Below are 15,295 nucleotides of genomic sequence, written 5' to 3'. Positions count from 1 at the left end.
GGGCTTTTGAAACCTGAAAACCCACCCACAGTGACACATTTTCATAAAATAAGGCCATACCCTCAACAAAACCACAACTTCTAATCCTTATAATCTTAATACCTGAATTGTTAGCTGTAATCCTTAAAAATTCACACTGGTCTTTGACATCAGTGACAGACATTTCTAGATTTATTTTATGAAAGCTATCTCAGTTCCTTTGAAACCACATCTTTGTAATATATGCCTTATTTGAAAAAATTCTCAATACCTGTTTTTAACAAAGCGATAACAACTAGCCTTTAACTATAAAAGCAAGAGGGAAATGTTCTGGTAGTAGTAAAAATCATCAGGTGTAGTTTGCATAGGCTTCTGAATCCTGGTGAAGCAAAATAGAGACTCACCACAAGGCATCTAGAGCTTCAGCACCTCAGGGTTTGCCTGTGTTGGTTGTGTTTAAAGTCTTTCTCTAATGACTTCTCTTTGTGTTTTTTGTTGTTGTTTTAGTAACAGCACTGTTTGAAATTATATGTCAAGTAGTTAGCTCCATATACATGGTCAGACGTCAGTGATGAAACTGGGAAGATTATAGTTTCTGTATTTCCCCCTTCTGTCATCTAGGAAGTTTCTATGGGCTGTGGCAAAATTAAAAGTAATGCACGGACTATAACCAGCTAATTGTCACTGAGATTGTAGTTTTTCCTAACACTCTGTTCTTGTCACCAAAGCATGTTCTGGTTGTTGTTAAGCTTCAGGCTCTTCTGACTGCTAGATATACATGTTGCAATAATTTGTTCTTCAATTTTCCCCAATCTTAGTTTCAGGCATCCTCCAAGAAAGGTATCAGTCGACTGGATAAACAGATGAGAAAGTTCACAGATATCAGGAAAAAAAGCAGATCTGCTCATGCAGTGAAAATCAGCATCGAGGGCAATAAAATGCCATTGTGACCTTGCCTGGGACATATCCCCATCTCTAAAAATGCACAGTGGACTATCAAGAAAGAAGATACTTTTAAATGTTTTAGTGTGTCTCTAAATGGTTCCACTTGTATCACGTGTTGTCGTAGGACTAACATTTCTCTTCGTTCTATTTAAGACCAGTTGTTATCTGATTTGTACAGAAGAGTACTACTACTGCTTCTATAAACTACGTAATAAAATTTCATTCTGGTTTTGGGGGGTTGTCTCAATCATTGTCTTAGAGATTGGTCTCTGTAAGGACAAAATCGAGTCCTTTTTGCAGCTTGAGTGTGATATTATAAGGAATTTGTCTGGCTCCTGACAAAGAATGTCTGAAACCCTTAGGATTCTTAAAGTATCTTCGTTATACTCTTGATTTGGCTCATCATAGGCCCCTGAGATTACTATAAAGTGGAGACTGGTCACCAGAAATATGCTTTATCTAGTCACGTTGCCTGTTTGACTAATCAGTCATGCCTTTGTATTGAAGCCCTAATAAAGAAAAGAACTCTGGACAAGCCAGGTGCCTTGCACACCTGTAATCCCAACATGACTGACATCGACATAAGAGGATCATGAGTTTGAGGCTAGCCTGGATTACATGGCAAGACTCTTAAATGCTCGAGACACTGCAACCATGTTGATGTGCCAGGAGAACAAGGACACAGAAGCTCTGCATCATCCTCCAAACCATTCCTGAGCCTTCATTGACCTGGTTGACCTGAGTTGTATCTTTTCTAATAAGACTAGTCATGACTATAATGTTTTATTGAAAGACATAGTGCTTTCCTGAGTTCCATGAGTCATTCAGCAAATTTCTAAACCAAGAAGTTTTTGATAACTTCCCACCTTATAGCTACCCTGAAATTTTGATGGTCTGAAGATAGCACTTACAGCCCATGTGTGAAGTCAGGGCAGTCTTGTGGAGGAAGCCTGATCCCTAGAACTGTCAGTTCCTATACTAACCCTGAGCATTTGGTATCAGAACTGAATTGTATACCACTCTGTATGCCTATAATCTCAGCTCTCTGGAAGTGGAGGCAGGAGTATTGGGAGTTCCCCCAACAGCCTGAGTTACTTTTGCAAGACCCTATTCAAATAAAGATTGTTATCCCAGTAGGAGTTGAAATCCAACAACAAACTTTTTATTTCTCTTGGTTTTGTTAGTTTGTTTGTTTATTTTTTTTTTTTGTTTTTAAGTCTGGGGAGTTAAGCTGTGGGGAGAAAAGTTTCTTAAGTTTCCTTAAGAAACTCTTAAGGAAAAACAGATGTAATTGAAAATTACTCAGTTACATATAGCAATTGGGCAAATAAAAAGGAGAAACAGTTTATAGTTTCTTGTTCAATTTTGAGAATTCTTAAAAATCATGAGAGATTTCTGTAGATAAGAAAGTTTTATCAATAACCCATTAATTACTAGAATTCTTTTCTGGTACAACCTCAGGCCTTGATTTTTAAAATAACTATTATCAGCCACAGCAGCCTTTGGACTCTTGAAGGAACATGGACTTCAAGGACTAAAATATTCTACAAGAACCTCTCAAGCCGGATGTAATGGCATATGCCTTTAGTCCCAGAACTCGGGAGGCAGAGGCAGGCAGATCTGTGCGTTTGAGACTAGCTTGGCTTATATAGAGTTCCAGGACAGCCAGGACTACACAGAGAAGCCCTGTCTCAGGAAAAGGAAATGGGGGAAAGCCTCTTAAAGCCATCAGTACATTCAGCACCCAAGAGCAGATGGCGTTGAAAACAGAAGACCTTACAGAGCAACAGTTAAACACTAGATGGAGGCAAACTACTTCCAGCATTGTTTAGTCATTAACTGAAAACAATAAACACGATCTAATGAACTCTCAGAACAGTTCTGAACATGAAAAGCAAGCTCGTCAGAGTTGTTTGTATTCTGGTGTCTTGGGATGAGCTCCATTTACCACAGTGTTGTTTATGTAAGTAAATACAACTAGTAGGTAATAAACCACACCCTAGACTTCAAGGGGATGGGAGGTTCTACACTATTTAAAGGAAAAAAAATACTAATTTGTAAGTTATCTTTGCTGTAGAGCTTTTTTAGGGCCATCCCAAGCCTGACCCATTCATTGCCTTTGTAATTCCTATTTACTGAAAATTTCAAAATACAAAATTTGGCTCCCATGCATCCTTCAATATTTTTCAGTGTGCCACTTTTTATTCGGTTTTGTATAGATTTCTTTTGCAGACCATGTGAGTATAGCTTAAATCAATAAGCCTTTCTCTCAAGCTCCATATCTAAGCATAATTCTCTTAAGAACATGGCTTTTATCTGGGCAGTAGTGGCACTTGGGAGGCAGAGGCAGGCAAAGCTCTGAGTTTAGGGCCAGCCTGGGTTACAGAGTTGAGTTTCAGGTCAGCCAGGGAAACAGAGAAACTCTGTCTCGGGGGAAAAGAAATGATTTTTAGGGGCTGGATAATGGACCTCTGTTGCTTGAGTGCTTGCCTAGCATGCACTAAACTTGGGTTCTATCCACAGTACCACGGACACCTGGCCTGTCTACATGGCAGGTACAAAGCCAGCCTAGGCCACTTAGTTTGTCTCAGGATTGGCCATGTTGTCTGGAAGTCTGGAATGCTGCATAGTCACACAGGTCTTTTTTTTTTTTTTTTTTTTTTTTTTATGTTTTTGTTAAGAAACGAAAAGATTTGTTTCTTAACCACTTTTAACTGTATAGTTGAGGTGCATTGCTGGGTTCACGTTGTGTATGCCATCTCTAGAAATCATTGTCTTAAAGAATTTAGCTGTGGGCTAGGCATGGTAGTGTACACCTTTAATCTTAGCGCTAAGGAGGCAGAGGTAGGAGGATCTGTGAGTTAAAGTTATCCTAGTCTATATAGTGAGCTCTGGGACATCTAAGACTGCATAGATCATGCCTCAAAGCAAACAACAAATCCCTCTTGACAACATTCTGCTTTCTGCCTCTGATTTAGACTGTTCTAGGAACCCACCTTTTAATTTAATATGGGTCGGGCACATGTGTTATGTATGGTAAGCATATGGAAAATCACAATTATGTGGAGTTCTTGCCTTCCACCTTTACGTGGATTCTAAGAATGAAACAGGTTGCAAGACTTCTGTGGCACACACTTTGACCACTGAGTTATCTCACCAACCTGTTTATATGTGTGGGTGTTAATGTTTGTCAGATGCATGATTTACAAATAGTTTCTCCCATCCTTTTGACTCTGTTGGGTATGCCCTTTGGTATAAAAGTAATTTTAATTTTGATGTAATTTATTTCCTGTGCTGCTGTTATAACCAAATCCAATATTATAAAACTTGTCCTGTGATTTTAATGAATTGTGTAGCTTTAGCTCTTATGTGTAAGTCTGATTTTGAGACATTTGTGTGTTGTTAAAGGTCTGCTTTTATTGTGAAGATGGATGGTCTGGTATCATTTGTTGAAAAGACTCCCTTTGTCATTGGTCTTAGATCGCTTATCAAAACTTATTTGACTGTGTGTATGACGGTTTATTTATATGTTTTGCTCCATTCCTTTTGTTTTTTTCTATCTCCATGATACTGTTTTGGCTACTGGATCTGTATAGTAATTTCTGAAGTCAAGCAATGATCTATTCACTGTTCAATATTGTTTGGTTATTTGGGGTTCCTTGAAATTATGTGGGAAATGTGTATGAATGTGTGACTGCATGTTCCACAGCTGTATGTGGAGGTCAGGACAATATTCAGAAATAGGTTCTCCTTCCACCTGCATTCTGTGGCTTGGACTCAGGTCATCAGGCTTGCACTGCAAACACTTTTACCTGAAGAACCACCTTGCTAGGCCCCTCCACTTTTATGTTTGATATTGTTTTGACTATCTGGGGTTCCTTGAGATTTTGTATGAATTCTAAGGTGACTTTTCTGTTGGTAGCCATCAATGTTTTTAACAGAAATTGTGTTAAATCTGCCATTTGAAGTAGTACTGAGTTTATGTTCCTTAAACAGAAAATATCTTTCCATTTAGAGTCCTTGGTTAAATTTATTCCTAAGTGTTTTAATTCTTTGTGATGTTGTTGTAAATTGTATTGTTTTTTAATTTCCATTTAGGATCATCATTCATGATCCTATTTGTTCATGAACAAATGTGACTGGCAATTTTACCTCTTTCTTTCCATTTGTATACCTCTCACTTCCTCTTCTTGCCTGATTGTTAGAATTTCTAGTGGTGTGTTCAATACTAGTGATGAATTTTGTCATTCACTGAATATAGTGTGGGATTTTCATATATGGCTTTTGTGTTGTTGACTTTCATTCTACTTTTAATTTATTGAGTTTTTAATCATCATAGAATGTTAAATCTTTGTGAAATGATTTTTCTATATCATTTGAAATTGTTTTTTTTTCATCTTGATAGTGTGTATTTCACTGATGTGTGGGTTTTGTTTTTGTTTGTTTGTTTGTTTGTTTTTAATTGCACATGCATGGCTACCTGTGGATACTCATGTGCACATAAGTGGAGCTCAAAGGACAACCCTGGGGATCATTCTTTGGGCATCATCCACCTTGTTTTTTGAGTCAGGATTTCTCACTCCTGGAATTCTCTAAATAGGCTTTACTGGCTGGCCCATAAGGCCCAGGTATCCACCTATCTCTGCCTCCCTAGTGTTGGGATTATAAATGTACACCATCACACATGACTTTTCATAGATCCTGGAGCTGAAACATGCATCTATCTGCTTGCAAGGCATTCTGATTTTACCAACTGATATGTCTCCACCCTATTCTGGATTTTTGTTACTGTTCTGTTGAATCATCCTAACATCCTGTCAGTAAATCTTCCTTGATTATGACATAGTATCTAATACTTTATAGAAAAGCTTTATTTTTATTTGTGTGTGTGAGAGATAGTGCAAACATGTGTGCACTACATGGGTGCCTTGTGCCCATAGAGACAATAGAAGGGCATTGGATCCCCTGGAACTAGAGTTAACAAGACAGTTGTCATTTGCTATGCCGGTGCTGGGAACTGAACCTAGGGCCCTCTGAAAAAGCAACCAATGCTTTTTAACCGCCGAGCCATCTTGTCAACCCCACATAATCCTTTAAATGTGTTCATTTCTGTTTGCTAGTAATTTTTTAATTTTACATTTAGTGTGTGTGTGTGTGTGTGTGTGTGTGTGTGTGTGTGTGTGTTAGAGGACAACTTGAGTCGATTCTTGTTCTACATAATGCATTTTGAAGGTCAAACTCTGGGTGTCTGGCTTGGCATCTGAGCTAGGCCCATGTTAGGCTTTTTTGTTGTCATGGTATTATTTTTTATAAGAGTTTTTTTAGCAATGTGACCTGTAGTTTTACTGTAATGCCTGCTTGGTTTTGGTATCAGGGTAATGCTGGCCTCTTTTGTTTTTTTTTTTTTTTTGGAAATGCTTCCAAAATAGTTTGTTAGAATTAATTTTAATTTGGCCATGCATAGTAGTGCATACCTTTAATTCCCACACTTGGGAGGCAGAGACAGGGGGATCTCTGACTTTGAAGCCAGCCTGTGTGTAACAGCTCCAGGTCACCCAAGGCTATATGGTGTCTCCAAACAACAACAACAAAAAACCCACAAAAACCTGTTAGTTCTTTAGATGGTTGATAGAATTTTCTATCAAAGCCATCTGGACCTGGGCTTTCCTTTGCTGGGAAGGTTTTGATAGTAGATGTAATCTTACTAGTTATAGGTCTGCCTATTTAGATTTATATTTCCTCATGAATCAAGGTTGGTGGGTTTTCTGTTTAATCTATTATCCAATGGATATATTGATGAGATACAGTTTATAGTGCTTTGTACTTTTCATTTTTGGAAAACTGGCTGTGCTGTCCCCAACCCTTTTTAAGGTACATCACTGTGTGTATGTATATTCATGTATGTGCAAGTATGTATACATATATGTGGTTAACATACAATCTCATTCTTTTTCTCTACTTTATTTATTGAATCAAAATCTCTCAGTTGAGTATAGAGCTCCTGACTGGCTAGACCAGTAGTTATTTGTGATGCCGTAGGGATCCCCCATCCCTGCCTCTTAAAAGTTCTGGGATTATAGAGAGCCACACCCCTGCTTAGCCTTTTCACTTTCAAGGTGGCATTCTGGGGATCTGAAGTCTATAGTTTCCTGCATGCATAAGAAGCACTTTATCTAGTGAGCCATCTCCCTGGCCCAATGTTCCAATTTTGATTTGTAATTTTAGTTGAGCCCCATTCACCCCCACTCCTCTCCTAGCCAATCTAGCTAAACATTTATTAGTTTTGAGATCTGAAAGACCAAGTCTTGGTTCTGTTATTTTTCTGTTTTATTTTTCCCTGCTCTGATCTATCTACTTGGTCTTTTCCTTCTTCCTTGAAGAATAAAGTTAGGTTGTTGAGAACCCTGCTACATAGCTGCCAGTTTCAGTGCTGCTTTTGTTGTGCCCCAACACTTCTGGTATTTTGTGTTTTTCATTTGTTTCAGGGAGTGTGCTAATTTACTGTGTGATTTCTTCCTTTAACCATTAGTGGTTTTTAAAATGTCCTATTTATTTTACACATATTTGTGGGTTTGTAGTTTCCCTTAATGTGTTAAGATTCTTTGTGACTCTGATGTATCTCAGAAAGTGTTCCATGTGCACTTGAGAAAAATGTGTATTCGGCTTATTGGGTAATGTGTTCTGAGGTCCAAATAGTCTATGGTAGTGTTCAGGTCTTCTTTTTCCTTGTTGATCTACCTTACTATTCTATCTGTAACCTTGAACAGTCTATTTTTTTCCCATAGTTATTTGTCAATATTTTCTTCATATACTTAGCAGTTTTAATTGGCATATCTTTGTTTATAATTGCTGTGTTTAATTGGTAAATTAACCTTTATTTCATTATGTAATATCCTTTGTCTCTCACCTGTGTGCTGCTGCCCTCTTTGGGTTACTGTAGTTGCATGGGACATGTTTTTCATTGTATCGGTGTAGTGTGTTTGATTCTAAAGTGAGTCTCTTGTATATAATAAGTGGTTGAGCCTTAGGTTTTAAGTTTGTTCTTCCAAGCTGTATCTTCTATTAGGTTATTAAATTCATTGACAAAGTGAGGACTTTAACTATTAAAGGAAAGGGCTCACTCTTACCATTTTGTTGTTTTCTCTCTTACAGTTTTTTTGTCCTTCATCTCTTTTACTGTTTCTTTGCATATATAGTTGATTTTTATAGTGGCTTATTTGATCTATTTTCATTTCTTTTTGTGTATATTGTATGTGTTTTTTATGAGGCTTACATGAAACATCCAAAAGTAACAACAATCTATTTTAAACTAACTTCAATCACATAAAAAGGTTTTTTATAGCTCTGTCCTCCCTTTTTTAACATTATCAATGTCACAAATAACATGTGTGTCTAGTAACAAGTTTATAACTTTTTATGCTTTTCTATTTTAAATACTGTCAAAGAATAAAAAAGGTGTGAACCATAATTACAAAATGCTAGTTTGTGTGTTTATTATTATAGAAAAATTTTCTGTTCTTATATGGCTTTGAGTTTGTGTCTAGTATCCTTTCTTTACAACTTGAAGGATTCCATTCTCATTTCCTTATAATGTAGGTCTGGTAGTAATGAACCAACTTCTGCTTTCTTTGTTTTTCCCTCATTAAAAAAATATATATTATTGTGTGTGTGTGTTTTGTATGTTTGTGTGCGCAACAGTGCTGCATTGCATATGTAAAGGTCAGAGGACAACTTTGGAGAATCAGTTCTCTCCTACCTTAAACGGAGGTCTAGGGATTGAACTTATTTTGCCAGGCTTGCACAGTAAACACATTATCTGCTCAACCCAACAGCCCTCTATTTCACCAGTCATCTCACTCATTTTCGTATACCAGTTATCGTGTGACAAATTTTTTCTGGGGAGATTCAACACATACATCTACTTACCAACACACACATCTACTCACCACAGTTAGGGAGCCCACGACAGATCAAAATATGGATACTACTGAAGTCCAACTTTGTAAACCAGTGATTTTTATTGGGGCTATTTACAGCAGGAAAAATGGTTCAAAGACAACTGTATCACCAAAACCTACCCCAGCATGGATGACAGATCACAAAAGCTGGAAGCTCAAGAGGTTAAAGAGTGTCACCAGATACCTCAGTTACTCTAAGGCCCCTTCCGGGCAGTTCAGTCAATTTCTACTTCCAGGCAGCTGGTCTGGCCTCAGAGAGTCTTCTTTGCATCTTTGGCTTGCTTGAGTCACCTTTGCTCATCGGAGATTGATGCTCAGCCTGCTTTATACCTGGGATGATGGATGGGCCTAGTGAATCTGGTCAATGTCAGGGATTTCCTGAAGCTATTTTGAATTATTTACTTTCTGTTTTAAGGAGCTTCCCTGGGAGATGGAATGCCTCAATCTCAGAGGAAACTGCTACACAACACCTATAAATCTGGGGCATTTAAATACTTGGTTCACAATTGATGGCTGTTTGTGGAAAGTTAAGAAATATGACGTTGCTGGAAGTATATTACTGGAGGTGGGCTTTGAGGTTTCAAAAGACTGGTGCCATTTTGAGTTATCACCTTCTGTTTCCTGCTTGTGGTTCAAGATGTACACTTTCAGCTACTGCTCCTGCCTGCCACCTGCTACCTTCACTGCCATCGTGGACTCCAATTCTCTAAAACCGTAAGCTCCGAGTAAACCTCCTATAAGTTGCTTTGGTCATGGTATTTTATTGCATCAATAGAAAGGTAACTTAATTTACCAATAGAAGTTGGTACCAGGAGTGGGGTATTGCTGTGACATAGACCTGACTTTGTAATTTGGGTGAACAATGTGGAAGGCTTTGGAAGTTTGAACTAGAAAAGCTGTTGAATGCTGTAAGCAAAGCTTAATGGTCCATTCTAATAGGAGCTTGCAAGACAGTGCTGAGAGCAGCATGATATAAGGAGGCTCAACTCAAAAGAGTTTCAGAGTAACAGTGTAAGTAACTGGGCTGGAGACTATTATGCTATTTGGCAATGAATATGGTGGCTTTCTGCCCTTTTCCTAAGAACTTGCCTGTAGTTAAATTTAAAAGTAATAGACTAATTTCTTTGGTGGAAGAGATTTCAAGCCAGCCTAATACTAACTCTCTTGTATGGTTATTAGGAATTTTTTTGCAGGTCTACAATGAAGAAGAACAACTAGGGCAGAAAGAAATACAAAATGTAGAGTTTGGAAAGGAAAAGGACACTGGTGAGATTAATGTTAAAGCTAAGGCTTGTGCTGGAAAAGAGACTGTAACTGTTAAGGGAGGCTAAATCTGCATTGAAATGAACAGATGGATGCCCTCAGGGCAAGGTCCCAGCCAGGTGAAGTTCCAGCTTGTGAAAAAGGAAAGGAAAAGACCCAAGCAATTAACAAAAACTTTTACAAATATGATTCAGGGGGACCAGGATTCATGCCAAGTTCGTAGCTAAACCTTGACAGTATCATCCAACCAGTTCTGGCTTTAGAGTCATGAAGGATACACATGAAAAGGGATTGTGGAATCTTCCTTCACAGTTAAGGAGAGTCACTGGGGCCAGGCATATGGAAGTGAAGTCCGGGTTGCACTGAAGAACCCAAAATGTTAGAGGTGCCAGAGCATGGGATATCTACCAAGGACAGCTGCATACAAAAAATGGAACCATCCTATTATAGGCAGCCAAAGGGGGAGGGTCATCTAAGCCCCTTGACATCAGACATGGAGCTGCAGGATGTGGAGGTTTGCCCTGCTGTGTTTTGGCCTTGCTTTGGTGCAGTATTTCCTCATTATACTTTGATTCCTCAATTCTGGAATGGTAGCATATATTCTGTTCCATTGTATGTTGGAAGTATGTAATTTGCTTTTGATCTTACAGGGCCTTACAATTAAAAGATTGCCTTGAGTTTCAGAAACTGGACTTTTAAACTGTCTTGAAACTGTGGAAGAAAATGGGGACTTTTGGAGTTGGACTAATGCATTTTGCATTGTGATATGGCCATAGGCCTATGTGAACCAGGGAGTGGAATATGGTAGTTTGAATGAGATATCAACCATAAGTTTAAGGCATTTGAATAATTGGTCCCCAGTTGGTGGCTGTTTCTGAGGGTTAGGAGGTTTGGCCTTCCTGGGAAAAATACAGCACTGGGTATGGGCTTTGAATTTTCAAAAGATTGATGTCATTTTGAATTAACTCTCTTGTTTTCTGCTTGCAGTTCAAGATGTGAACTCTCAGCTGCTGCTCCTGCCTGCCACCTGCTACTTCATTCTGCCATTGTGGACTCTAACACTCTGGAGCCATAAGCCCAAAATAAATTCTTGCCTTGGTCATGGTGTTTTATTACAGCAGTAGAAAAGGAACCTTTGCAGACACCAATGATTAGTTAATACATGAGAATTTCTCAAGATACTGAATTCACTACTCCTGGTTTGAGAGTCAGAGAGATTATCACCTGCCTTTTGAGTTTGCAGAAGGCATGATTTCTAATTCTTTTTGGTGCACATTTCCTGAGCAGCAAGAAAGGTTTTGACTAGAAATATTGTGGAAATGAGTTTCCCCAGATAAGTTGTGTATTAAGCCCATCAGTGGCTAGTAGTAAGTACTGTTTTTGTGGAATTCAGCCAGTGTGATCATATACAACTATTCTAAGTCTCTTGAAAGCCACATCAAGGAAAAAGCAAGGCCAGGCCAGAAAAATGAACTCCTGGCTGTCCTGGAAGACACTATGTGGACCAAGCTGGCCTCAAATTCACAGTTCCTCCTGTTTCTGCCTCCTGAGTGCTGGGATTAAAGGTGTGCATCAAAACACCCAGCCTGACTGACAAATCTTATTTGAAAACCTACTTCATATGTTAACCTAAAGCATGCACTGCCACACCCATCAGTACAAAGCCCCAAGTTTGATCTCTAGCACAGTATAAAACAGGTATAATTAAAAGTTTGTTTTATGTTGTGAAATGGTGGATGTCCTGAAGCTACAGGTATGGCTGCATGAGAATGTTCTGCTCAGTAGGGTGTGCTTAGCCTGGCCTGGGGAGCAGTAGGGTGAAGCATGGAGTTAGCTAAAACTAGAACAAAATGAAATTACTTGGTCAGTTTAACTTAAGAGTTTCCCATTGTTCAGCAGTTTCCATAACAAATTGAAGTCAGCAAAAGAATGAATGTGTGAAAGTTCTCATAACTAATAAAAACGTTTAAACTGTCAGTGTCTTAATAGCACTAATATATTCCACTGGACAATTAATTTAGAGCATTTGGTCCTTTTAGTATATATTATACACAATTGGTTTCATTGTGATGTATATTTATATATATTCATTTATATAAGGTCATATTCACCTTCTTTATACTGCCCCACTCTTCTAGGTTCAATTCATTGTTTATAAATACCATGCTTATAAAATCTGTAACAAAAATTGGCTTAAAACGTATAACAAAAATCTTATAATTAAGCCGGATTAGTATCACACGCATTTAATCCCAGCACTTGAGGAGGCAGAGGCAAGCAGATTGCTGTGATTTCAAGGCTAGCCTGGTCTACAAAGTGAGCTCAGGACAGCCAAGGCTACACAGAGAAACTCTGTCTTGAAAAAAAAAATCTTAAAACCTATACATAGGAATTTTAATTTACTACAAAATACTATATATGTGATTCAACTCTGGTGTAGAGTATACTCTATATGTAACTTAGATTCAAGTCTTGTTTTAAAAAGTAGATCTAGGAAAACATTTTAAACAGCAGCTGTATGACTTGCCTGCATCTTGGCTGATGACCTCATCAAAATGTGAGCAACCACATAACTTTAGTAACTCATTAAAGTTAAATGGTACCTGCCATGTGACTTCACAATATTAAGATGACCAAGTGGTATAAAACAACGATTATAAAATATTCTCAGTCCTACTTAACCCTTAGTTTGTCATTGTATCTCTTTTAGACTAAGGAAGCAACAAGAAGTTAAAATATTTTGGATTGTGTTGTTCCTTTCTTTTTTTCTTTCTTGTCTTTCTTGCTTGCTTTTTCTAGACAAGGTTTGTCTGTGTAGCCTCCACTGTTCTGGACTTGCTTTGTAGACCAGGCTGGCCTTGAACTCAGAGAGATCTGCCTGCCTCTGCTTCCCAAGTGCTGCAGTTAAAGGCATGTACCACCATGCCTAGCCCATGTTGTTGTTAATTTAAAGGTATGGTCTAATGTATTTTATTAGCCCTATAATTATTACAGTGGTATTATCTAACCCACTATTACAATCAGTATAAGACACAGGTACCTGATAGATTGTAGAATAGCCTTATCTTACCTAGGGCAGGGCAGTTATTACCTGCCCCTTTTGTGCCTTTGGCCTGTGGCTGCTGCAACTTACTCCCCTTGATTCCCTCTTCTTTCTCTTCCCACATGGTCCTTTCCACTCTGAACTCTGAGATGTGTCTGCCTTTGGCTATGTTCTCCCACATATCTGTAATAAACTTGCTCTTCCACTATACTTATGAGCATTAATGCCCTTTTCCTTTTCTTTTTTTTTTTTTTTTTTATTTTTAATTCATCTGGTGCCTTACCAGGGGCTACACCACTGAAGAAATTGTCTTCTCCCCCAGCAACAGCTGCCTAAAGATCCTTCATTAGGGCTGGGGCCTTATGATTCCCTCCCTCCCGCATGATCAGTTTTTGGCAGGCCAAATCTATTCAAGAGTACAACATCCACCAGGTAGTGGTGGTGGTGCACACCTTTAATCCCAGCATTCAAGAAGCAGAGGCAGGCAAATCTCTGAGTTGAAGGCCAGCCTGTTCTACAGAGCAAGTTCTAGAACAGTCTGGGCAACACAGAGAAACCCTGTCTTGAAAAACCAAAGGAAAAAGAAAAAACATTCATGTCATGCCTGGAAGACAGTGTTCTACAACATTCACTGCTTCCCTCAGCTCTCATGTTCTTTCTGCCCCATCTTCTGATGCTCCCTGAGCCTTGGAGTGGTGATTGGGATGTCTCACTTATTGCAAACAGACAATTATCACTTACTCGCATTACTATGACCAGTCTAAATTTGAACTTAAAATTTTTGTCTCCTTTTCCTCACATATCATTGACATTGCTGAGAAGAATACGATTGTGCAGTGGCAGGAAAGTGTAATCCACAAGCGTGTGCTGTTTCAGAAACCACAGTTAATATTTGTACAAACCGCTTTTAAAACTCCACTGACATACTAAAGATGAAAGTACAAAACTGTTTATTTAGCAGCTTTGTACATGAGTGATAAGTGCACCAACAGCATATTGCTTCATACTTCAGCATCAACATTCTGTTCCATAAACAGCCCCAGTACTATCATGTAACGTGATACTGTTGCCAGAGTTGCTCTGGAATAAGCACTGCCACACCAATGAGAGTGGAAGAGAGATGTCACAGGTGGACCAAAGCCAACAGAACTGAAAGGCTTCCATCCTGGGTACATCATGTGTTCTCATTTTATACTCTAAAACTGTAAGATGAGGCAGGCAAGCAAGCAAGATCTTACAGAAGCACATGTGGCAGTCAGCAGTCGATAAGGGCAATGACCTTTTAGGTGCTTCTCACAGTCATTTTGTCCCAGACAGCAAGTAAAGTCATGTTTGGCAAATAGGCAATACAAGCAGTACTTTAAGTAAGTCACTAAATCAGTTAGTTTGGATCTAATAATTGGTCTTTTTTTCTTTATTCTACTTCAATAAAGCAAACATTTTATTTTTATGTATGTGTATATTTGTGTAGAATGTATATGTTTAAGTGGCCATTTGTATGCCATGTTGGGTGTGAGTGTGTGTGTGTGTGTGTGTGTGTGTGTGTGTGTTTGTATGTAGATCAGGGGACAGCTTTCAAGAGTTAGATTTCTCCTACTTGATTCACTTTGTTAAAGTAGGGTCGCCTTGTTCCTCCCATGTGGTATACCTGTAGGCTGGCTGGTCCACTAGCTTCCAAACAGTTCTGTCTTGCAATGGGAGTATTGGAATTATAGGTGCATACCACTACATCCAGCTTTTTCACAGGGGTGGGATTTGGGTTACCAGGCTTGGGCAGCAAGTGTTCTTACCTTTGGAGCCATCTTGCTGCCTATAAACATTTAAATGGAAAATTCTGGAGAAATGGCTCAGCCACTAAGAGCATTTGTTGCTCTTTCAGTGGATGAGGTTTCAGTTCCCAGAACTCAATTGGTAGTTCACAGCAAACCATAACTAGTTCCAAGTGATCCGAAGCCCTCTTCTGACTTTCACAGGTACCAGACATGCACATGGCATACATAATAAACGTGCAGGGGAGACACTCATACAAGATGAAATAGATCTCCAAAAAGCAAAAACAGAAAAACAAATATGCCACCACTTATAAACAAAAATGTAGCAGTTTGTA

The 15,295-nt window shown here is 38.7% G+C and overlaps 1 protein-coding gene across 4 annotated transcripts in view; it reads left to right on the top strand.

Annotated features, from left to right (window-relative positions):
- Iws1 (interacts with SUPT6H, CTD assembly factor 1) overlaps positions 1–12,149 on the top strand; it is a 48,305-nt gene extending 36,156 nt beyond the window's left edge. For 2 of the 4 annotated variants that reach the window (XM_021645366.2, XM_021645365.2), the window contains exon 14: positions 798–8,400. In XM_021645366.2, the coding sequence (XP_021501041.1) occupies positions 798–929 (132 nt within the window). In that variant the 3' untranslated portion in view covers positions 930–8,400. Of the gene's footprint in view, positions 1–797; positions 8,401–9,297; positions 9,597–11,132 lie in introns of those variants that run through there. The other 2 variants (XM_060377511.1, XM_060377512.1) reach the window with 2 other exon arrangements.
- Positions 12,150–15,295: the final 3,146 nt, after the last annotated feature.

This window comes from Meriones unguiculatus, chromosome 2 (genome assembly GCF_030254825.1).
Source record: "Meriones unguiculatus strain TT.TT164.6M chromosome 2, Bangor_MerUng_6.1, whole genome shotgun sequence".
Lineage (NCBI taxonomy): Eukaryota > Metazoa > Chordata > Mammalia > Rodentia > Muridae > Meriones > Meriones unguiculatus.
The sequence above is the reverse complement of the archived record's forward strand: the minus strand, read 5'-3'. Positions and strand labels throughout refer to the sequence as shown.